The sequence below is a fragment of the Anas platyrhynchos genome, chromosome 32, assembly GCF_047663525.1.
Source record: "Anas platyrhynchos isolate ZD024472 breed Pekin duck chromosome 32, IASCAAS_PekinDuck_T2T, whole genome shotgun sequence".
Taxonomy (NCBI): Eukaryota; Metazoa; Chordata; class Aves; order Anseriformes; family Anatidae; genus Anas; species Anas platyrhynchos.
The window spans coordinates 2627887-2652369 of NC_092619.1; the positions used below are offsets into that span (position 1 = coordinate 2627887).

Below are 24483 nucleotides of genomic sequence, written 5' to 3' on the forward strand. Positions count from 1 at the left end.
TTTGAGGTTTAGGAGTTCTTTTTGCTTTTCATGTTTAGAGATAGGACAGAGTCTTAGAGGGAGGTTTTCGTGTTCTGCTTTGGGGAGCCAGCCAGAGTTTAGTGTAAGGGCTAGATTTTTGGTTAGGTTTTTGTTTGTTTATTTGTTTTTTATGGTGCTTTACTGGGTGAGGGCTGGTGTTAAGGCTGGCAATCTAATGCTAATGATTAAAGGCTAGGCATTAGTGAGACTTAAGACTAACGTTAACAGGTAACATACCTGGGGTTTGACTTCAAGGTAGGATTTGAGGATGGGGATTAGAGCACTGAGTTCCTTCCAGAGCAGGATTTAGTGTAGCTGTAGGTTTTAAGGCTACTGGCCTCCTAATCCTTCCTTTCTCCTAGCCAACCCCCTCTTCTACCCCCAAAATCCCCCACTGTTATTCTTCCAGCTTTCCCCTGGCCTCACCAAATGTGTCACCCTGTTGGGGGCAGCTTTCTGAAGGCCTTTATGACCTCAGAGGCTCTGCCTCCCTGCTGTTGGCCAGCCAGGTGCTGGGACACAAGTGACCTCACAGCCAGCATCCAAAGGGACAAAAGGAGCTGTTGTACTCAGGAAGCCTCTTCCCAGGTCCCCCAGGAGCAGTGGGTGCAGGGGATGCCCTGCACAATCTCTCGGGTATTCTTCCTGCCAATTAGCTCATACTGCAGAAGGCCTCCCACATGTCCAGAGTAATTTTTCCTCATGTAGCCTTTATCAACTCCAGGGCATCCTGAAGAAAATCTGTAGAAAAGTGATCCAAGAACTGCTTTCTCAATTTCTTTTGCACAGCTAAAATGACACATGTTCACACCAGCCATCAGCCTGAAGGTGGCACATCAGGTCCTCAGGCAGAAGTGCCCCGACACCCACCTGCCCAGCCATGGGCCTCCTGCTGCCTCCTGATGTCCTGAGGCACAGCTGACCTCAGCAGAGCATCCCCACCCATCTCTTCATTGATTCCTGTGACCTGACCAGACCCATGTCACCTTCCCTGCCTCCTCCAAGACCAAGTGATTGCTGCAGAACCTCTCAATCCCTGCCCAGCCTCATGGGGCCAAATCCCTTCATTTACATCATAAGAGTGCAGGAATGACGGATTTGAGGTTTGGTTGTTCACTTTAGAGTTTAGGGATTGTGTTTTACCTTCCAAGTTTAGGAACTGGGCAAGGTCTTAAAGGGAGGCTTGTGAGTTCTGCTTTGGGTAGACAGTCAGTGTTTAGGGTATAAGCTAGATTTTTGGTTAGGGTTTTATTATGTACCTTGTTACGGGATGATATCTGGCAATATAATTCAAGGAATTAAGAACTAGGGATTAGCAAGAGCAATATGTTAAGACTAAAGGTAAAAAGTAATTTGTTTGGGGTTTGACTTCAAGGTAGGAAATGAGGTTGGGGTTTAGAGCAGTGGATTCCTTTCAGGGTGAGGGATAGCATTTAGTACTAAGTTAGCACTAGGTTTTCAGGTTGCTGGTTAGAAATTTTGCCAAGGCCTAACACGAATGCTTTCCCAGTGAGTGTTGCAGAAGCATCAGCCTTACCTGAACCCCTATCACCTCTTTGAAATCTTTCCTTTCTCTTAGCCAAGTCCCTCTTCTCTCACCAAGGTCTTGCACCTTTACTCTCCCAGATTTCCCTTGGCCTCCCATACGTGTTACCGTCTTGGGGGCAGCTTTCTGAAGGTCTTTGTGACCTCAGAGGCTCTGCCTCCTTGCTGTTGGCCAGCCAGGTGCTGGGACAGACGTGACCTCACAGCCAGCATCCAAAGGGACAAAAGGAGCTGTTGTGCTCAGGAGGCCTCTCCCCAGGTCCCCCAGGAGCAGTGGGTGCAGGGGATGCCCTGCACAATCCTTTGGGTACTCTGCCTGCCAACCAGCCCATGCTTCAGAAGACCTCGCACAAATCCAGACTCACATTTCCCCATGTAGCCTTTGCAAGTCCGGAGCATCCTGAAGGAAATGGCCACCTCTCTGTAGGAAAGTGATTCAAGAACTGACTATATATTTTAGAAAAATATTGAGAACTCTTCCGAGGAGTTGGTGTGAAAATCATGATGACTAGCATTGGTCATATCCATATGCAGTGAACAAAGGCCCAGCCCTGACTGCTCTGTGATTCCCCTCTCTCTCCCAGGAGGCGAGCCCAGCCCACTCCCTAACCAGCTCTCCACACCTGCCTCTCCTCTCCCCAACCCAGCCCAGAAGAGAAGTCCAGGCTGGGCTGGCCCCAAAGCTGCAAATGAAGCAGGGGAGGTCACCAGCAGTGTCTCTGCTGCTGCAATCTGCAGGAGATAAGCCCTACCGATCCACCTTCTCAGACAGCCTGCAGCCGCCCCCACCCCGGGCCAGTGCCACTCCCCAGCACAGCACAGCACCACACTGCTGGCCCTGGGGCTCCTCAGGCACCACCACTGCACACACACAGAGCCCTGCTCTTCTCCCAGGACACCCCATGTCCCACCCAGCCTTGCCCCAGCCCAGCACCTCTGGGCTGGCCTGAGCAGCCATTCCTGTAGCCCCTGCCCATGCTGCCCACAGCCCCCCAGCTGGCAGTTCTGTTCTGCAGAGCGAGGTGGCTGTGGTGCACAGGGCCGTGGGGGCACTCTGCAGGGCTGTGCTGGTCAGGCTGGGAAGACAGAGCCAGCTGGTTGGGGGCACTGCCACTGACTGCCTCCCACACAAGTGGTTCTTTGGCCATGGAGGGTGCACACAGATAGCCCTCCTTCTTCAGAGTCAGAGATTCATTGAATAGCCTGAGCTGGAAGGAACCCACAAGCATTATCAAGTCCAACTCATTTCCAATGTCAGGAGAGGTTTTGGGGTGATTCACTCAATCCAGACTATGAAATTTCACTGGTTGAATAATTAATAATTTTCCCAGCCCCTTTCCCATTGCCTCATGTTGCAGAGCTCTACTTTGTCTGTGGAACACAAATAATGATCATATTTCTCTCTGGACTACCTTATCATCAGTAAAACAAAGTAAAAGTAAAAATAAAAGGAAAACAAGATGAAAACCTTATCTCAGTCTGTAATGAGTCGCATTATCAGTGATATGCAGAGGACAGTAACTATATTGCTTCTGAAAAACACCCAGACATCACTTTCCACACGGCATCCTTCAGCATCTGATTCCTCATGCTGTAGATGAGGGGGTTCACTGCTGGAGTCAACACTGACTACAGAACTGCCAGTAAAATATTCAGAGATGAGGAGGACATGGATGGGGGTCTCAAGTAGGCAAATGTGCCAGTGCTGATGTACAGGGAGACTATGGCAAGGTGAGGCAGGCAAGTGGAAAAGGCTTTATGCCGTCCAGGCTCAGAGGATATCCTCAGCACAGCCCTGAAGATCTGCACATAGGAGTAAAGAATGAAAGGAAAACACACTAAAAGTGAACATGCAGTGAAAACAAGAAGCCCAGCTTCTCTGAGGTACACATCTGAGCAGGAGAGCTTGAGGATCTGGGGAATTTCACAGAAGAACTGGTCCACAGCATTGCCTTGGCAGAATGGTAGTGAAAATGTATTGGCTGTGTGCAGCACAGCATGGAGAAAGCCACTGCCCCAGGCAGCTACTGCCATTTTGACACAAGTTTTGCCACTTATGATGGTCCTGTAGTGCAGAGGTTTGCAGATGGCAACATAGCGGTCATAAGCCATGATGGTGAGAAGATAAAACTCTGCTGGAGTAAAAACAGCAAACATCAAGACCTGTGCAGCACATCCCGGTAAGGAGATGGTATTGGTGTCCCACAGGGAGTTGGCCATGGCTTTGGGGGCAGTGATGGAGATGGATCCCATGTCAATGAGGGCAAGGTTGAGGAGGAAGAAGTGCATGGGGGTGTGGAGGTGGTGGTTGCAGGCTACGGCTGTGAGGATGAGGCTGTTGCCCAGGAGGGCAGCCAGGTAGATGCCCAGGAAGAGCCCGAAGTGCAGGAGCTGCAGCTGGCGTGTGTCTGCAAATGGCAGGAGGAGGAACTCTGTGGGGAAGCTGCTGTTGGACATTTGTTGCATCTGGGCATGGTTGCCTGTCCATGGAGGAATAGACAGTGACAAGTTAGAGAGACTTTTCTGAGCAAAACCTAATCCATATTTCATAGAACCCTCCTCACCAAAACTGCGTCCTCAACATATCTTCATCTGAAGAAGAATTGCTCCTGCCTTGAGCCCTAGGTTTCTCTGACTAAGGGTGCCACAGAGACCATGCAGATCCTCTGTAGACTCAGCAGGAGTCAGTAGTGCCATACAGTACATGGTAAAGAGTACCAGGGATGGATCTCAGGTGTCCACTACCCAGAGGTACCTCCCTATTTACAGGTGCTGAGAAGGACATCCAACAATCCCACAAGAGACAATGAAGGTTGTGTTTCTACTGTCTGTAGGCTAAAGAGTGTGGAGTGAAATTGTGAGGTTCCTCAAAGACCTAGAGGTTCCTTTCATTGCAATGCTCTATGAGTTTCAGTCCTTTCTACAAACCTGACAACACCATTATCATCCCGACTTCCCTCCAAATGCAGGAAGAGTAAAGCAGAGACGTCAGATAGTGTCTTTCCTTCAGGTACAGGAGGTGTTGTTCTTCCCTTTCAAGAATCTCCCCTGAAGATGTCCTGTGGGTGCTGTGGATCTCTGAGCAGCCTGCTCCAGACAGCAGCCTCTGGGCATCAGCAGGACCCTGACCTGTTCTGCCCTGCCTTGGGGGTTCCTTCCACCCACAGCTTCTCCCCGCAGCACCCTGGGCAGTTCCCCGGGCAGGCTGAGTGCTGAACCTGGCAGGTGGCAGAGACCCTGCCCCAGCACACAGTCCCTGGGGCACAGCAGGGACCCTGCTCTGCACCACAGCCCTGGACACCCCTGCCTGCACCCTGGCTGCACAACCTGCAGCCAGTCCTGTGAGAAGGAACCCTCATGCCCTGTCCCTCTGACAGTTTAGGGAGGTAATCCCTGCTCTGAAAGTTTTCACTCCCCTCTTACACAAAGAAACTCTGAGAGTCCTTCTTAAAGCTCGCATAGGCTGTGGGATTTGCCAGAAAATCTGGAGATGGCATCAGGAACAACAGCTGTGCTGCCCTGCAGCCAGAGACTTACCCTGTTCAGGGCTGTGAAGATTTCTCTCACAGTGAGCTCTCAGCATAGCCCCTTCACACTGCCTTTAACATCTCCCTCCCTTCTCTCAGCCGCCCTTGTCCCCTGAAGGCAGTGCCCCCAGCCTTGCTGCACTGTGCAGAGGAGCAGCTCCTGGGCAGAGCTGTCTCTCTGCAGCACAGGGAGCTCTTGACAAGTCCCTGGGCCTCCGGGGGAATCAACTTCGAAACACACTGAAGTAAACATTTATGTTGCTTCCCTCCAGTGGAGAGGGAGCACTGTCCTTCTTCATTTCAGAAGAGGTATGATGTCCAAGAATCACTTTTCCATATCCTGGTTTTAGGCAGAACACCCAGGCAAGGACAGGGAGTTATCTGCCTTCCCCCTGTTGAGGAAAGGGTTTCAGCTGAGTCAAACCAAGCAACTCATACCTTGTTTGCAGTTCAGAGGCTAGAAGGGGGCTTAGCTGACTCTCCCATGCCTTACAGAAGACCACAGGAGTTGGGATTCCTCTTGCCTAGGTTCAGGTGGGCACAAACCAGGCAGCTCTATGTAAGCTGCTTGTCTCAGCTCCCATCATATTGAATGGAGACAGAGGCCAGGAGGGAGCTGTTCAGATGCAGACACCGGGTGTCATTGGAGGTGCCATGGTGACATTTGAGTGATGTTTCAAGTGCCAAATTCCTCCGGGCCATAAACAAAGATTTTATTGATGCATGTCCAACATAATATAGCTCTAGCCATTGCTCAACAGCAAAGAAATAAAAGGCAAGCTATGACTTGGCTGCCATCACTGAAAGGTGCTGGGACCACTCCCATGACTAGTGTGCTGCAATGACTGGCTTCAGGCTCTTCAGAAGGGACAGGCAGCACAGAACGAGTGGTGGCATGGCTTTCTATATTAGAGAGGGTTTTGGTGTTGTAGAACTCAAGACTAAGAATGGTAACGTTGAGCCCCAGTGGGATAGGGTCATTGGGAAGGCCATCCTGCTGGGGGTCTCTTATAGATCGCCAAACCAGGATGAGGAGATGGATGAGGCATTCTACAAGCAGCTGGCAAAAGTTGCACAATCACCAGCACTTGTTCTTGTGGGGGACTTCAACTTCACAGACATATCCTGGAAATACAATACAAAATACAAATACAAATACAAATACAAATACAAATACAAATACAAATACAAATACAAATACAAATACATATACAAAAAGAGTAAGCAGTCTAGGAGGTTCCTGGAGAGCATGGAAGATAGCTTCCTGATTCATCTGGTTAGTGAGCCTACCAGGGGAGGTGCCCTGCTAGACCTTCTGTTCACAAACAAGAGAAGGACTGGTGGGAGATGTGTGGTCAGGAGCTGTCTTGGGCAGGGTGGCCATGAAATGGTAGAGTTCTCTATTCTTGGCAAAGTCAGGAGGGGGATCAGTAAAACTGTTTTCTTGGACTTCCGGAGGGCAGACTCTGAGCTGTTCAGGACACTGGTTGGCAGAGTCTGTTGGGAGGCTGTTCTGAAGGGCAGAGGAGTACAGGAAGACTGGGCACTCTTCAAGAAGGAAATCTTAATGGCTCAGGAGCAGTCTGTCAGCACATGCCCAAAGACAAGCTGGTGTGGAAGAAGACTGGCTTGGCTGAACAGAGAGTTGTGGCTAGAGCTCAGGGAGAAAAAGAGGGTTTATGACATTTGGAAAAGAGGACAGGCCACTCAGGAGGAAGCTCAGTATTAGGGCCAGTTCTCTTTAATATCTTTACCGATGCAGTCTGTATCAGTCCATGGCAAATGGCAGGACTGTGTTTCCACCCGTGGGGCAGTTGATTCCAGGTGTATAGGACACCCCTGAAGTGAAAGCGAACTGTGGCCTTCACAGTGCTCTCAAAGGGATGGATAAAATGCATTAGTGATATCCATTGTGGCATACTACAAGGGAAAGGAGATATGTTCTCTTTATGATGTAGGACCTCTTGGAAATGTTTCTCCCTTGCCTTCCCTTGGAGTTGGTGAGCCCCTTGAGAAAGTTTCTCCACAGACAATACAGAAGCCCATAGAAAAGTAGAGAGACTTTCTTCATACTGCTGGAGTTGACTAGCCAATTCATCCACTGTAGGTTTCACCTGACTTTCAGCATTGTTTTCTCTTGTTTAGAGGAGCAACTGATACTGGCATAGGCTGGTTCTCTGGCCCAGACATGGTGCTATCACATTGGTTGGATTAGCTGCAGGGCCTGTCACAGATGGAGTGTCACAGGAACCGGAGTGGCTGCAGGGCTTGTTACATGGTTGGAGTCGCTGATGGGCCTGTAACAAGAGTTGTTGTGGCTACAGGGCCTGTTGCAGGTGTTGCAGTGCCTGCAGAACCCATTGCAAGAGTTACTGTGGCTGAAGTGCCTTTCAGAGGAGTTGTAGTGGCTGCCGGGACTGTCACAGTAGTTGGAGTGGCTGCAGGACCTTTGGTATGTGTTGGAGTGGTTGCAGGGCATAACACAGGGGTTGAAGTGGCATTGATTGAGGCTCAGTAAGCAGAGGTCAACTCCCAGCATGTTGATTTGTGTCTCTTTGGAATGGCCGTGGTGATCACACTACTTTTTCAAGGGTTTCTCTAGATTGTTTGGATTCTGCACTTGTTCAGGGGTGAATTTTCAAAGCATTGGAGGTGTTCAATGCTATAGGTACCTACCCATATCCTCCCTCAATCCCTGCCACTCCTAACTCTCCTGCCTCTGGACAGATCTCTGGATGGCATTCTTAAATAAATGTCTGACGTTAAACAAAAGCTGAAACACATTAATGAGACATAACAATGGAACATGCTGGTATCCATCCCAAGGATACTCAAAGCTTTGCAGAGCTATTGGGAGTATCCTGGAGGAGAAGGGGGAGATGAAGGAGACAGGGAGAGTTAACAAGTGGGAAAAAGCGTCCCCCTCTTGTCCTCTCCATGTCCCTGTCTACCAGTTCTGGGGGCTGAGTATCAGGATAACAACTGGTGCTGCTGCTAAAGACTGAGGGAAAGAAAGCATTAAATACCTCAGCCTTTACCTCATCTCTTGTCACTATGTTTACCCCACCTACAATAAAGGATGAAGATTTTCCTTAATCCTCCTTTAAAGTATTTCTATAAAGAGTTTTGATTGTCTTTGACAGTAATAGATGGATTGAGCTCCAGCTGGCCATTGACATTTCTAATTTTGCCCTGCACAGCATCATAACATTTTGGACACGGCTCTGGACAAAATGACAGCATGCATGACAAGAAAGCACAGAAAAGGTGGAACCTGGCAGCCTGCAATCCCTTACCCTTCTGAGACTGTGTTGCAATTCCATTCAGCCAGTTACTCCTGTATTAACCAAACTTGCCTGCAACTCCTGACGCTGCTCTCTTGTCAGAGATAGCACAATCATGCGAAGATTGAACCGTCTGCCTGCAGACATTAACAGCTGACAGAATGGAGCGTCAGTGTGGGGGAGCCTTGAGAAACTGCATGAATATGCCTACAGAAATCTCCTGACATTTACAAGGAGAAGAGTCTAGTCCTGCACCAGTGGAAGAGGAGCTCCACACATCAGGGCAGCCTGGGACCCTGCTGAGTGAGCAGTGCCCAGGAGGAAGAGGAGGGCCTGGGCACCACCATGGATGCCATACGAGCAGTGGTGCCTGCTCACCACGAACCAGGCCAGATTCCTACAGAGCTGCCTTACGAGGAGCACGGCCACCAAGAAAATCTCAATTACCAGACTCATCTCAGATCTGGTGAGACACCACATGGAAGAGGGTCTACAGCCAGCAGGGAAAGAGGTGCAGGTGTAAGAGTCCCAAGGACTGCATGGGGTGGAGAGGAACAAGGGCTGTAGCAAAGCTGAAAGTCCAAAGAGGACCAAGTTCTTTGTGTCCATGGCTATGGCTGTTGTCAGTGTCACTGAGGCCTATGAGGAGACAGCTTATCACTAAAGTGCCAGGGCCTCATTGCCTCCTGACACCCAGCCATGAACCAGGCAGAGGTCGTACCACTGTCCTGCACTTGGCAATGCACATCCCCATCTCCTACTGTCCCAGGAAGAGCCCTGAGCAATGTCTTAAGGGAAAGGATCTCTCTTCCCAGAGGCCAGGGGTCAAGGCTCAGCTTTTGTGCTTGGTGAAACACACCCAGTTTTTCCAAAGATCAGTGTCAATTTCACATTGCCTTTGTCTCCCGGCCCCACGGCCTCCAATGCTTGGTTCTAATGAGCTCCAAGGGAGGCTATGTCAGTCCTGGCCCTCGGGGGGAAACTGCAGAAAACTTGCATCTGACTTGGACTTCTTGAGAGAGTTCTTCACTTTCCACTCAGTGTCTGAGGTTCATGAGCTCATCACCAAAGCCACCAGAGGGGTGATTCCACTGCCTTGGGCTGGGCCTCTGCTGCTGAGCTGGGTCGGGCTCCTGGGACAGAGAGAGCTCCTGGTAGAGGACAGAAAGACAGGTCTACCCAGGAACAGCTCCTCTGCACAGCGCAGCAGGGCTGCGGGCACTGCCTGCAGGGAACAAGGGTGGCTGAGAGAAGGGAGGGTGATATTAAAGGCAGTGTGGAGGGGGGGTGCTGAGAGCTCACTGCAGGAGAAATCTTCACAGTCCTGAACAGGGTAAGTCTCTCTGCAGGGCAATGCAGCTGTTGTTCCTGGTGCCATCTCCAGATTTGCTGGCAAATCCCACAGCCTATGGGATCTTTCAGGAGGACTCTCAGAGTTTCTTTGGATAAAAGAAGAATGTCAAGCTCCAGAGCAGGGATTACCTACCAAAGCTGTCAGAGGGACAGGGCATGAGGGTTCCTTCTCACGGAACCGGCTGCAGGCTGTGCAAGCAGGGTGCAGGCAGGGGTGTCCAGGGCTGTGGTGCAGAGCAGGGGCCCTGCTGTGCCTCAGCGGCTGTGTGCCAGGGCAGGGCCTCTGCTGCCTGGGAGGCTCAGTACTCAGCCTGCCTGGGGAGCTGCCCAGGGTGCTGCGAGGAGAAGCTGTGGCTGGAAGGACTAGAAAGCCAGGGCAGAGCAGGGTCCTGCTGCCGGCAGGGGGCTGCTACATGGGACAGGCTCCTCATAACTCCCCAGCACCCCCAGGGCATTTCTGAGGGAGATTCTTGAAAGGGAAGAACAGCACCTGCCGTAACTGAAGAGATGGCACTCTCTGAGGTCTCATTTTTTAATTTCCTGCTTTGGATGGCAGTTAGGGAGACGATAATGGTGTTGTTAGGATTGTAGAAGGGACCTAAACTCATAGAGCATTACAGTTAAAAGAGATTTGTAGGTCTTTGAGGAACCTCACAACTTCACTCCACACCCTTTAGCCTACAGACAGCACCAGCACAACCTTCATTGTTTCTTGTGGGATTGGTGGATGTCCTTCTCAGCATTTGTAAATAGGGAGATGCCTCTGGCCAGTGGATGCCTGAGATGCACCCCTGGTGTTCTTTACCAGCAGTACTGATTACTGCTGAGATTACAGAGGATCTTCATGGTCTCTGTGGCATCCTTAGGCAGACAGATGCAGAGCTCCAGGCAAGAGCAAGTCTTCTTGAGATGAAGACGCAGTGAGGATACAGCCTTGGTGAGGATGTTTTCTATGAAATAAGGTTTAGTTTTGGCTCAGAAAAGTCTCTCTAACTTGTCACTCTCTATTCCTCCATGGACAGGCAACCATGACCAGAGGCAGCAAATGTCCAACAGCAGCTTCCCCACAGAGTTCCTCCTCCTGCCATTCGCAGACACCCGCAAACTGCAGCTTCTGCACTTCGGGCTCTTCCTGGGCATCTACCTGGCTGCCCTCCTGGGCAACAGCCTCATCCTCACAGCCATAGCCTGCGACCACCACCTCCACACCCCCATGTACTTCTTCCTCCTCAACCTCGCCCTCCTCGACCTGGGCTCCATCTCCACCAATGTTCCCAAAGCCATGGTCAATTCCCTGTGGGATACCAGGGCCATTTCCTCCTATGGATGTGCTGCTCAGATTTTTTTCTTTTTCTTTTTCATCTCAGCAGAGTTTTCTATTCTCACCATCATGGCCTATGACCGCTACATTGCCATCTGCAAACCTCTGCACTACAGGACAATAATGGACAGCAGAACTTGTGTCAACATGGCAGAAGCTGCCTGGGGCAGTGGTGTTTTCAATGCTATGCTGCACACTGTCAATACCTTTTCCCTCCCCCTCTGCCAAGGCAATGCTGTGGACCAGTTCTTCTGTGAAATTCCCCAGATCCTCAAGCTGTCTTGCTCTGATGCCTACCTCAGAGAAGTTGGGCTTCTTGTGGTTAGTGCCTGCTTAGCATTTGGATGTTTTCTTTATGTTGTGCTCTCCTATGTGCAGATCTTCAGGGCAGTGCTGAGGATCCCCTCACAGCAAGGACGGCACAAAGCCTTTTCCACATGCCTCCCTCACCTGGCTGTGGTCTCCCTGTTCATCAGCACTGGATTATTTGCTTATCTGAAGCCCCCTTCTGTATCCTCCTCCTACCTGAATCTTTTGCTGGCAGTTTTGTATTCAGTGGTGCCTCCAGCAGTGAACCCCCTCATCTACAGCATGAGGAACAAAGAGCTGAAGGATGCAGTGTGCGAATTGGTAACTGGATATTTTCAGAACCAATAAACTGCCATTTTTCCTCTGCATATCATTTATAATGTAGGTCATTACAGGCCTAGAAGTTGGAAATTTATGTGTGGTTGTGTTGCATTTTCTTATCTTTGATTTATGTGTGATGGTGTTGCACACAAAGGTATCATTATCCATCCCCTTCCATTTCAGTATCTACCTGTCTGTGTGACTCTGAGACATAGAGTAAATGAGAAGCCAGGCTCTCTGTGTATTTCAATAAAAGAAAGAACCTTGCTGTGATTTGCTTGCCTGAGATTCTTCCTCAGAGACCTGTGGTGGAGCTGCAGGGGTACTTGAATGTGTGCAAAGGTGGAGGGAAAAAGAGTCTTGGTACAGCAGCACTGCCAGGGAGCCCCAGGATTTATTTTATTTTGTTTTATTTTATTTTATTTTATTTTATTTTATTTTATTTTATTTTATTTTATTTTATTTTATTTTATTTTATTTTTATTTTATTTTATTTTATTTTATTTTATTTTATTTATTTCCCAAGCTGCCCTCTTTCACCTCCCACATTCTTCTTCAGAGCCCTTGTGTTACTGTGAGGACTGATTCTTCTTGTTGCTCAGGAGAGGCAGGAGAGCATGGAACATACAGAACACGTCTGTCCAACGTGGAGGCATCCAGGTGCTAAAGCATTCAAGGTGCTAAATCAGGGCAAGGACAGCTCTGCAACTCCAGGAAACACAGCAGGCATAGGGAAAGCCATCTGCTGGATTAGTTGTTATACCTCTGGTGAAATTTCATAGTCTGAATACAGTGAACCACCCCAAAACATCTAATGACATCGGAAATGAGTTGGACTTGATGATCCTTGTGGGTTCCTCCTTGTCAGGCTATTCCATGAGTCTCTGACTCTGAAGAAGGCTGGCTATCTGCGCACCCTCCATGGCCAAGGAACCACTTGTGTGGGAGGCAGTCAGTGGCAGTGCCCCCCACCAGCTGGCTCTGCCTTCCCAGCCTGACCAGCACAGCCCTGCAGAGTGCCCCCACGGCCCCATGCACCACAGCCCCCTCGCTCTGCAGAGCAACACCGCCAGCTGAGGGAATGTGGGCAGCATGGACAGGGGCTGCAGGAATGGCTGTTCAGGCCAGCCCAGACGTGCTGGGCTGGGGCAAGGCTGTGTGGGACATGGGGTGTCCTGGGAGAAGAGCAGGGCACTGTGTGTGTGCAGTGGTGCTGCCTGAGGAGCCCCAGGGGCAGCAGTGTGGTGCTGTGCTGTGCTGGGGAGTGGGGCTGGCCTGGGGGGCTGCAGGCTGTCTGAGAAGGTGGAGCGGTGGGGTTTACATCCTGCAGATGTCAGTAGCAGGGACATTGCTACTGACCTCCCCTTCTCCATTTCCTGTTTGTGTGCCATCCCAGCATGGGCTGTTCTGCTGGGCTGGGCTGGGCTGGGCTGGGCTGGGCTGGGGAGAGGACAGGGAGGTGTGGAGAGCTGAGGAGGGTCTGGGCTGGGCTGGCCTCCTGAGAGAGATAGGGAGGACCAGCACAGAAGGGGCTGGTCTGGGTCCTTCTTGTCTGGACACTCAGGGCATTTGTCCTAGAGCCAGATCCTTGCAATGACCATTCCCAGCACTGGGCTTTCAGCCCCGATCAAACAGGTGGTTTGTTTCTTCAGGAATGGACACCAAAGGATGACATCAGAAGGACGTGATTCTCTTCTCCATATGAGATTCCCCATAGTACTGCTGTGGTAAATGATCCTGAGAGAGCATGTGCTCTAAACTATGGGAAAACACCTGAATAAAGGAAGGATAGATGTCAGGACTATCACACAAACTATACCAATCTTCTCTTCAGTTTTCTCAACATTTTCCTAAAATATACATTCAGGTCTTGATTCACTTGTCCACATAGAGGTGGATATTCCCTTCAGGATGCCCTGAGGTTTCTGAAGAATTGTCAGGAACTGGGAGGCCTTCTGAAGTAGGAACTGGTTGACAGGCAGAGAACCTGAGGGATCGTGCAGGGCATCCCGTGCACCCAGTGCTCCTGGAAGGAGTGGGCTGGGAAGAGGACTCCTGAGCACAACAGCTCCTTGTAGCCCTGTGGATGCTGGCTGTGAGGTCACTTGTGTCCCAGCCCCTTGCTGGCCAACAGCAGGGAGGCAGAGCCTCTGAGGTCATAAAGGCCTTCAGAAAGCTGCCCCCAACAGGGTGACACATTTGGGGAGGCCAGGGGAAAGTTGGGAGAATAAAGGTGGGAGATTTGGGGGAGAGAAGAGGGTCTTGATAACAGAAAGGAAAGGTTCAGAAGAGTTGAGAGAGGTTCAGGTAAGGATGCTGCTGCTGCAACACTCACTGGGAAAACATTCATGTTAGACCACTGGTAATATTTCTAACCAGGAACCTTAGGTCCTGGTACTATCCTAAATGGCCCCTCTCACCCAGAAAGAAACCCACTGCTCTAATCCCCAGCCTCCTATACTACCTGGAAGTCAAACCCCAGACACATTACCTGTTACTATTAGTCTTAACCTATTCCTTTTGCTAATCCCTAGTCCTTAATCCCTGACAATAATTTGTCAATTCAAAGCAGAACACGAAAACCTCCCTCTAAGACCCTGCTCAATCCCTATCCCTGGAGGCCAGATCTAATCCCTAAACCCTAACCTGAACACCTGATCCTCAAATCACTTCTTCCTGGTTACTAATGCAAACTGTCCTGCTGTACAGGTCAAACCCACGGTGCTGAGAAACAGATAGGAACCCTGAGAGCATAGTTATGAAAAAGATAGAAAGGGATTAAAAACTATAAAGACACCTTGTCTTCAAGCATCAAAGCTCTTCCAAAAGATTGAGATATTCAATGAGGTGGTCAAAACCTCAAATTAAGATGGAAAACTGAAGGGAAAGAGAGACAGTTCACACTTAATTAAGACCTGACTATAACTTTCAGAGCTCGTAAGAAAAGTGATCCCATCTCTCCTGCATTAGTATTGTAAACATCTCCTGAAGTTTAACAAGAGCAAGTGCTGAGTCCTGCACCTGGGATGGGGCAACCCTAGCTATGCATACAGACTGTGGGATGAGAAGCTGAAGAGTAGTCTCTCAAAGAGGGATCATAGAATCCGAGAATCATAGAATATCCTGAGTTGGAAGGGATCCATAAGGAACATTGAGTCCAACTCCTGGCACAACACAGGTCTACCCAAAATTTTAGACCATGTGACCAAATGCACAGTCCAATCACTTCTTAAATTCAGACAGGCTCAGTGCAGTGACTACTTCCCTGGGGAGCCTGTTCCAGTGTGCAACCACCCTCTTGGTGAAGAACCTCTTCCTGATGTCTAGCTTAAACCTCCCCTGTCTCAGCTTAACACCATTCCCATGGGTCCTGTCACTGGTGATTAAGGAGAATAGGTCAGCACCTGCCCCTCCACTCCCCCTTGTGAGGAAGTTGTTGACTGTGATGAGGTCCCCCCTCAGCCTCCTCTTCTCCAGGCTGAACAGGCCAAGTGACCTCAGCTGCTCCTCATATGTCTTCCCCTCTAGGACCTTCACCATCTTCATTGCCCTCCTCTGGACACTCTCTAATAGTTTTGCGTCTTTTTTTTACTGTGGTTCCCAGAACTGCACACAGCACTCGAGGTGAGGCCGGACTAGCACAGAGTAGAGCAGAACAATCTATTCCCTCGACTGACTAGCGATGTCGTGCTTGATTCACCCCCGGATACGGTTGGCCCTTATGGCTGCCAGGGCACACTGCTGGTTCATATTCAGCTTGCTATCAACCACAACCCCCAGATCCCTCTGTGGGGCTGCTCTCCAGCTTCTCGTCCCCCAGTCTATATGTAGAGCCAGGGTTGCCCCATCCCAGATGCAGGACCTGGTACTTGCTGTTGTTACACTTCATGCGGTTGGTGATTGCCCATCTCTCCAATCTGTCCAGATCTCTCTGCAAGGACTTTCCACCCTCAGCTGACTCCACAACTCCTCCAAGTTTGGTGTCGTCAGCAAATTTGCTCAAAACACCTAGTCCTACCTCCAAATCGTTTATAAAGACATTGAAGAGGACTGGCCCTAAAATGGAGCCTTGAGGGACCCCACTGGTGACCATCCACCAGCTTGATGCAGACCCATTTACCACAACCCTTTGAGTCCTACCCGTCAACTAGATATTCACCCAATGTATGTGTTGAGGGATTTTTGAAACAGCAAAGATACCATGGCTTGCTGCAGCTGAGCAAACCAAGCTACCAGGACGACTATGAGAAGTTCCCACATCGCCCAATTGATGAATTTAGAAAAGTATTGTTGCCAGCAGCTGGCTTCAAGGACGGGATCTACGTGACTGCTATTCACAAGGGGGTTGTTTTCATGCAGTTGTTTTTCTGAGTGCTTTTGACCAATAATCTTGTGTGAGACACTGTCCATCCCTGTTAAGTTTACTATAAAAGTCAGGCTATTCGGGTAATAAAGGGCTGCATGATCTGACCATACTAGTGTCTGTCGTGTTTTCAGCCGTTCTTCCTGCAACATGTATGGTATTTTTGTCCAGCTATATGCTGGACATTTTGTCCAGTAGTATCCTCTGTGAAACTGTGTCAAAAGCTTTACTGAAATCCAAAAAGATCACATCAGCTGGTTTCCCTTGATCAACTAAATGGGTGAACTTATCGTAAGAGGAAATCAAATTTGTCAAAGAGGACCTACCTCTCATGAACCCATGTTGACTGGGACCAATGACTGCATTGTCCCCCAAGTGTGCTTCAGTATCTACAAGGAAAATCTACATAATTTTACTTTTCTTTTTTCTTTTCTTTTCTTTTCTTTTCTTTTCTTTTCTTTTCTTTTCTTTTCTTTCTTTTCTTTTCTTTCCTTTTCTTTTCTTTTCTTTTCTTTTCTTTTCTTTTCTTTTCTTTCCTTTCCTTTCCTTTCCTTTCCTTTCCTTTCCTTTCCTTTCCTTTCCTTTCCTTTCCTTTCCTTTCCTTTCCTTTCCTTTCCTTTCCTTTCCTTTCCTTTCCTTTCCTTTCCTTTCTTTCCTTTCCTTTCCTTTCCTTTCCTTTCCTTTCCTTTCCTTTCCTTTCCTTTCCTTTCCTTTCCTTTCCTTTCCTTTCCTTTCCTTTCCTTTCCTTTCCTTTCCTTTCCTTTCCTTTCCTTTCCTTTCCTTTCCTTTCCTTTCCTTTCTTTCTTTTCTTTCTTTCCTTTCTTTTCTTTTCTTTTCTTTCTTTCTTTTCTTTTCTTTTCTTTTCTTTTCTTTTCTTTTCTTTTCTTTTCTTTTCTTTTCTTTTCTTTTCTTTTCTTTTCTTTTCTTTTCTTTCCTTTTCTTTCCTTTCCTTTCCTTTCTTTCCTTTCCTTTCCTTTCCTTTCCTTTCCTTTCCTTTCCTTTCCTTTCCTTTCCTTTCCTTTCCTTTCCTTTCCTTTCCTTTCCTTTCCTTTCCTTTCCTTTCCTTTCCTTTCCTTTCCTTTCCTTTCCTTTCCTTTCCTTTCCTTTCCTTTCCTTTCCTTTCCTTTCCTTTCCTTTCCTTTCCTTTCCTTTCCTTTCCTTTCCTTTCCTTTCCTTTCCTTTCCTTTCCTTTCCTTTCCTTTCCTTTCCTTTCCTTTCCTTTCCTTTCCTTTCCCTCTTGTTTTTCTTTTTTCTTTTTCCTTTTTTCTTTTTTTTTCCCCAGCATACTTTCTTCTTCCCCTCCCCTTCTGAGGAGGGTGAGTGAGAGAGAGGTTGTGGCGGAGTTCAACTGCATAGCTAGGTAAAAACAACAAAGAATCATACCCCAGCGGTGTGATATCCCATGATATCCTGTGTTATCTTGTTTATTACAAAGGTGCTATGAGAGAGTCTTCACTGACTTACTGTTACATGAATATGTATAAAGCATCCATATAAAACAGTGCAGTTTCACTCATTAATTGCAGTGGGAGGAACACTTATGTGGAAATGCAAGAAGCCGAAGATGTCACAATGGAAATAAGGAAAAAAAAATAATAATGATAAAAACAAACAAGTAAACAAACAAGCAAAAAAAAAAACAGGCTGGAATGGGATACACAATTTTCATTTATGGAGAGGGAAAGAAACTTTCTGAGTACTGAAAAACATCCCCCAAATCAGTCAAATCAGTTTCCTAACAACATCCTTCAGCTCCTTGTTCCTCATGCTGTAGATGAGGGGGTTCACTGCTGGAGGCACCACTGAGTACAGAACTGCCAGCAAAAGATTCAGGGAGGAGGAAGAGATGGAGAGGGGCTTCAAATAGGCAAACATGATATTGCTGATGAACAGGGAGACCACGGCGAGGTGAGGGAGGCATGTGGAAAAGGCTTTGTGCTGGCCCTGCTCTGAGGGCATCCTCAGAACGGTCCTGAAGATCTGCACATAAGACAGCACAAGGAAAAGGAAACACGCAACACCTGAACAAAAGCAAAAGATAATGAACGCAACTTCTCTGAGGTAGGCATCAGAGCAGGAGAGCTTGAGGATCTGGGGAATTTCACAAAAGAACTGGTCTAGGGCATTCCCTTTGCAGAGGGGTAGGGAAAAGGTATTGGCTGTGTGCAGCACAGCATAGAGAAAAGTGCTGTCCCAGGTAGCTGCTGCCATGCTGACACAAGTTCTGCTGTCCATTATTGTCCCATAGTGCAGAGGTTTACAGATGGCAACGTAGCGGTCATAGGCCATGATGGTGAGAAGAGAAAACTCTGCTGTGATAAATGCGACAAACATAAAGAGATGGGTAGCACAACCTGCATATGAAATGGTCGTGGTGTCCCAGAGGGAGTTGGCCATGGCTTTGGGGACAGTGGTGGTAATAGTGCCCAGGTCGATGAGGGCGAGGTTGAGGAGGAAGAAGTACATGGGGGTGTGGAGGCGGTGGTTGCAGGCTACAGCAGTGAGGATGAGGCCATTGCCCAGGAGGGCAGCCAGGTAGATGCCCAGGAAGAGCCCAAAGTGCAGAAGCTGCAGCTCCCGAGTGTCTGAGAATGGCAGGAGGAGGAATTCGATGGGGAAGCTGCTGTTGGACATTTGCTGCCTCAGGGTATTGTTGGCTGTCCATGGAGAAAACTGAGAGACAAGTTAGACTTCTCTGAGCGTAAGTTATATTTCAAAGAAAGCTCCTCAGGAAGACACAGTGTCACTTCCTTGTGAGGAGGATGTGCTCCTTCCTGGAACTCTGGGTTTTGCTGTCAAAGAGTACAATAGGGTCCAGGCAAATCCTTGGTGGACTTAGGAGCAGTCAGTACTGCTTCATAGTGTCTCGTAAAGGGCACCAGAAATGGATTTCAGGTGCCCATTTTGCTGACGTAGCCTGTGCAATCTCTACAGGTGTTAGGAGAAATTAGGAGGTTCTTCACAGACATACAAATCTATTTCACTGTAATGTTCTAGGATCTTCAGTCCCTTCTAAAAACCTGGTAAGTAAGTCCCTTATAATCTCCATAATTGTCCCTCATGGCAGGAAAGTGAAAGCAGAGTTCTGAGAGTGCCTTCCCTTCAGGTATTCCCTGCCTTGGTCTTCCCTATCAATAACCAACCCCAGAGATGTCCTGGGGGTTCTGTTGAGCTGTGAGCAGCCGGCTCCAGTGTTATGGTTTGACCCAGGTGGCAGCTAAACATCACCATTCGCTCATTCACCCCCCCTCCCACTCTGGGATGGGGGAGAGAAACAGGAAAATGAAGCCTGTGAGTTGAGATAAAGACAGTTTATTAAGATGGAAAATAATTATTAATAATAACAATAATAGTGCGAATAATAATGTGTATGAAACAAGTGATGCACAATGCAATTGCTCACCACCCGTTGACCGATGCCCAGCCTGTCCCCAAGCAGCCGGCCCTCCCACCACCGCTAGCCACCCCTATATATTGTTCAGCATGATGTCAGATGGTATGGAATACCCCTTTGACTAGTCTGGGTCAGCTGTCCTGGGTCTGTCCCCTCCCAGCTCCTGATGCATGCCCAGCCTGCCTGCTGGCAGGACAGAGTGAGAAGCTGAAAAGTCCTTGGCTTAGTGTAAGCACTGCTCTGCAACAATTAAAACATCAGCATGTTATCACCACTCTTCTCATCCTAAGCCAAAATATAACACCCTTCCAGCTACTAGGAGGAAAATTAACTCTATCCCAATTGAAACCAGGACACCCAGGAAGCAGACTCCCACCAGCAGGACCCTTTCCTGCCCTGCTGGGGGGACCCCTTCCACCCACAGCTTCTCCCCACAGTACACCAGTCAGCACCCTGTAGGCTGAGTGCTGAGCCTGGTAAGCGGCAGAGGCCCTGCCCCAGCACACAGCCCCTGGGGCACAGCAGGGACCCTGCTCTGCACCACAGCCCTGGGCACCACCACTGCACAGCCTGCAGCCAGCCCTGTGAGAAGGAACCCTCATTTTCTGTCCCTCTGACAGCTTATGTAGGTAATCATTGATCCAGGGAACATCCCTGTCCTCCACAGTAGAGAAGCTAGCACAGCCCCTGTGACATGTCCTATCAGCCATGGGAAGTGGCAGCTATAAAAGAACCCTCTAGGGTTCTGCATCTGCCTGCTCTCTCACAGACACTTACCATGTTAGAGCTCCATGTTAGAGCTGTGAAGATTTCTCCCTTTGGGAGCTCTCAGCATCCCCCCTCCACACTGCCTTTAACATCTCCCTCCCTTCTCTCAGCCACCCTTGTCCCCTGCAGGCAGTGCCCCCAGCCCTGCTGTGCTGTGCAGAGGAGCTGCTCCTGGGCAGAGCTGTCTCTCTGCAGTGCTGCGTGCTTGCCAGCAGCTCCCATTGGGCTCAGGAGCCAAACCCAGCTCATCAGCACAGGGAGCTCTTGACACGAGGGAACTCCAAGGGAACTGATTTTGAATCAGGCTGAAGCAATCCCTGATGTTCCCTCTCTCAGTTGGGGAGAGACATTCCCCATGTGGAATGACACAGCAGTGTCATTTCTCCTACTGGGAGAAGATTCATCAAAGAATTGCCTTGTCCTCTTCCACTTTTAGGCAGGAGAGACCAATTGAGACTCCCTGATATTCAGCAAAGACAGGTCCCAAGTTGAGCCTATGAAGTGGACAACTGCTGTACCATGACACAGGTTAGGGATAGTAGAGCTTTATATAATAGAATCTGAATGGATAGCAACAAATTCAATCAAATGGAAGAGAATAGTTCAGTTGGAAGGGACCTTCAAAAGTCATGCTGTTCAGCTGCCAGACCTCCTGAGGGCTAACCAAAAGTTAGAGACTATGTATGAGGGCAACGTCCAACTGCCTGTTGAACGCTGACAGGCCTGGGGCATCAACCAGGTTTCTGGGAAGCCTCCTCCAGTAGTTGACCACCCTCACAGTACCGAAATCTTTCCCAATGTTCAGTCTGACCATCCCCTATGTGCCATTCCCACACATCCTGTCAGTTACCAGGGACAAAAAAAGATCGTCACCTCCCTCTCCACTTCTGCTTCTCTGGAAGTTGTCAGGAGCAATGAGGTCACCCTCAGCCTTCTTTTCTTCAGATTAGACAACCCAGGTGTCCTCAGGCTGTCCTCACAGGACATGCCTTCCAGCCCACCTTTGCTGTCCTCCTCTGGATACTATCAAATTTACATCTTTCTTCTATTGTGGAGCCCAGAACTGTATGCATGATTCAAGGGGAGGCTGCACCAATGCTCAATATAGCAGAAGACTTACCTCTTTTGACCATGTGGGAATTCTGCGCTTAATGCATCCTAAAATGCAGTTTGTCTTCTTGGCTGCCAGGGTACCCTGCTGGCTGATGTTGCGCCTGCTGTCAAGCAGCACCCCCAGAGCCCTTTCTGCTGAGCTTCTCTCTAGCCACTTGTCTCCCAGTCTGTGCTGGACCTGTGTCCAGCATTAGTTTATCCCAGGTGCAGCACCTGGCATTGTCTAGGTGATCCTGCTAGGCAGAGGGATTGGACTGGATTATCTTTAGGGGTCCCTTCCAACCTAAACTACTCTGTGATTCACGTCATTGCTGATCACCTAATGCTCCAATCTATCTAGACCTCTCTTCAAGGCTTCTCGTCCCTCCAGGAAGTCAGTAGCAGGTCTCAGTTCAGTTCATCTGAAAACTTGCTGAGGATGCATTTAATTCCTGCACTCAGATCAGGGCTAAAAATGTTACAGATGGATAGTAACTCTGCAGAAACCTCCCAGGTGGGCTTTAGTTTACATTGGACAAAACAGGAGCCACCTTCAAAGCAGTCCAATGATATTCCAGCCTGTATGAGCAGCGGAAGTGATGATCTCCCTCTGCAGAGGATGCTTTCTGCCTGAGGCACATAGAATCACAGAATCACAGAATTTCTAGGTCGAAAGAGATCTCAGGATCATCGAGTCCAACCTCTGACCTAACGCTAACAGTCCAAACTAAACCATATCCCTAAGCTCTACATCTAAACGTCTTTTAAAGACTTCCAGGGATGGTGACTCCACCACCACCCTGGACAGCCTGTTCCAGTGTCTAACAACCCTTTCAGTAAAGAAATTCTTCCCAACATCTAACATAAAACTCCCCTGGCGCAACTTAAGCCCATTCCCCCTCGTCCTGTCACCAGGCACGTGGGAGAACAGACTAACCCCCACCTCACTACAGCCTCCTTTAAGGTATCTGTAGAGAGCGATAAGGTCGCCCCTGAGCCTCCTCTTCTCCAGGATGAACAAGCCCAGCTCCTTCAGCCGCTCCTCATAGGACTTGTTCTTCAGGCCCCTCACCAGCTTCGTCGCCCTTCTTTGGACCTGCTCAAGCACCTCGATGTCCTTCTTGTAGCGAGGGGCCCAAAACTGAACACAGTACTCGAGGTGCGGCCTCACCAGAGCCGAGTACAGGGGGACGATCACCTCCCTAGCCCTGCTGGTCACAGTGTTTCTGATACAAGCCAGGATGCCGTTGGCCTTCTTGGCCACCTGAGCACACTGCTGGCTCATATTCAGCCAACTATCAACCATCACTCCCAGGTCCTTCTCTGCCTGGCAGCTCTCCAACCATTCCTCTCCCAGCCTGTAGTTCTGCTTGGGGTTATTGCATTGCAGGTGCAGGACCCGGCACTTGGCCTTGTTGAACTTCATGCAGTTGACCTCAGCCCATCGGTGCAGCCTATCCAGATCCTCCTGTAGAGCTTTCCTACCCTCAAGCAGATTGACACACGCACCTAGCTTGGTGTCATCTGCAAACTCACTGAGGGTGCACTCAATGCCGTCATCCAGATCATTGATGAAGATGTTAAAGAGGACCGGCCCCAGTACCGAGCCTTGGGGAACGCCACTAGTGACTGGCCTCCAACTGGACTTGACTCCATTTACCACGACCCTTTGGGCCCAGCTATCCAGCCAGTTTCTAAACCAACGAAGCGTGCGCCAGTCCAAGTCAAGAGCAGCCAGTTTCTTGAGGAGAATGCTGTGGGAGACGGTGTCAAAAGCCTTGCTGAAGTCAAGGTAGACCACATCCACAGCCTTTCCCTCATCCACCCAGCACGTTACTTTGTCATAGAAGGAGATCAAGTTCGTCAAGCAGGATCTGCCTTTCATAAACCCATGCTGACTGGGCCTGATCGCCTGCTTGTCTTGCAAGTGTTGTGTGATGACTCTCAAGAGAATCTGCTCCTTGAGCTTCCCTGGCACTGAGGTCAAACTGCGAGGCCTGTAGTTCCCCGGGTCTGCCCTCTGGCCCTTCTTGTAGATGGGCGTCACATTTGCTAGCCGCCAGTCAACTGGGACCTCCCTCGATAGCCAGGACTGTTGATAAATGATGGTAAGCGGCTTGGCCAGCTCCTCTGCCAGTTCTCTCAGTACCCTTGGGTGGATCCCATCCGGCCCCATCGACTTGTGCACATCCAAGTGCCGTAGCAGGTCACCAACCAGTTCTTCGTGGATAGTGAGGGCCACATCCTGCTCCCCATCCCCTTCCAACAGCTCAGGGTACTGGGTATCCAGAGAACAACCGGTATTGCCGCTAAAGACTGAGGCGAAGAAGGCATTAAGCACCTCCGCCTTTTCCTCATCTCTTGTAAGTAAGTTTCCCCCCGCATCCAGTAAAGGATGGAGATTCTCCTTAGTCCTCCTTTTTGTGTTGCTGTATTTATAAAAACAGTTGCAGCTCACAGATATGATGGCACAAGCAGTGATCCACTTCAAGAAGCACCAGGCCTCTGTGTAGGATCTTGGGTCTGGTTTTTGAAAAGCTATGGTGTTATGCTATTGGATACCCCATAAAATTTGTCTGTGTCATAAACAGGGATGATAGGAGGAAACTGCTAGCAGCTGTAGCCATTGCTTCAGAGCACAGAAGGAAAGGCAGGATCCATCCAAACTCCCAAGACTTTATTGCTCCCAGATCCATTTAGATATGGAATGTAGGTGTGAAGTATGCCAATACAAACATGTCATTGGAACAGTTTCTCCATTCAAAGTGTTGGGAGGAAATGCATTTTTCGAAATGTCAGGGTAAATTTATATTCTCATAAAGGGAAAGTATCATCATTTGCTACCACTTTGCCACAGTCTATGAAAGAAGTCATGAGAATGGTTTTGTAGACAATCTTCAAAATTGTGAAGATGAAGACTTCTTACACACCAATCACAACAATGTCCTTTCTTATTCCATATTATTCCATATGGTTCACCTTTTGCCTAACATCATGCAGGGGTTGATTCAGTTATCTAAACAGAGAGGGCCACGGCTTCCCAGATGTGCTGTTACTGAACAGCCAACTTTTTGGCATACATTTGGCATACTTGATTCAGTTGCCAAACTTGAATGAATTTGCCGTACTTGATTCAGTGAGAGACTCTGCCCTCTTGGGGCAGCTGAAGCCCTCCAATGAGGCTG

At 49.0% G+C, this 24483-nt stretch overlaps 1 protein-coding gene across 1 annotated transcript; it reads left to right on the forward strand.

Moving 5' to 3' along the window:
- The first annotated feature begins 10775 nt into the window (after nt 1–10775).
- LOC140000455 (olfactory receptor 14A16-like) lies at nt 10776–11708 on the forward strand. Its single transcript, XM_072030342.1, has one exon. It carries the CDS (start codon nt 10776–10778, stop codon nt 11706–11708), a length of 933 nt encoding a protein of 310 aa, XP_071886443.1.
- The last annotated feature ends 12775 nt before the right edge of the window (nt 11709–24483 follow it).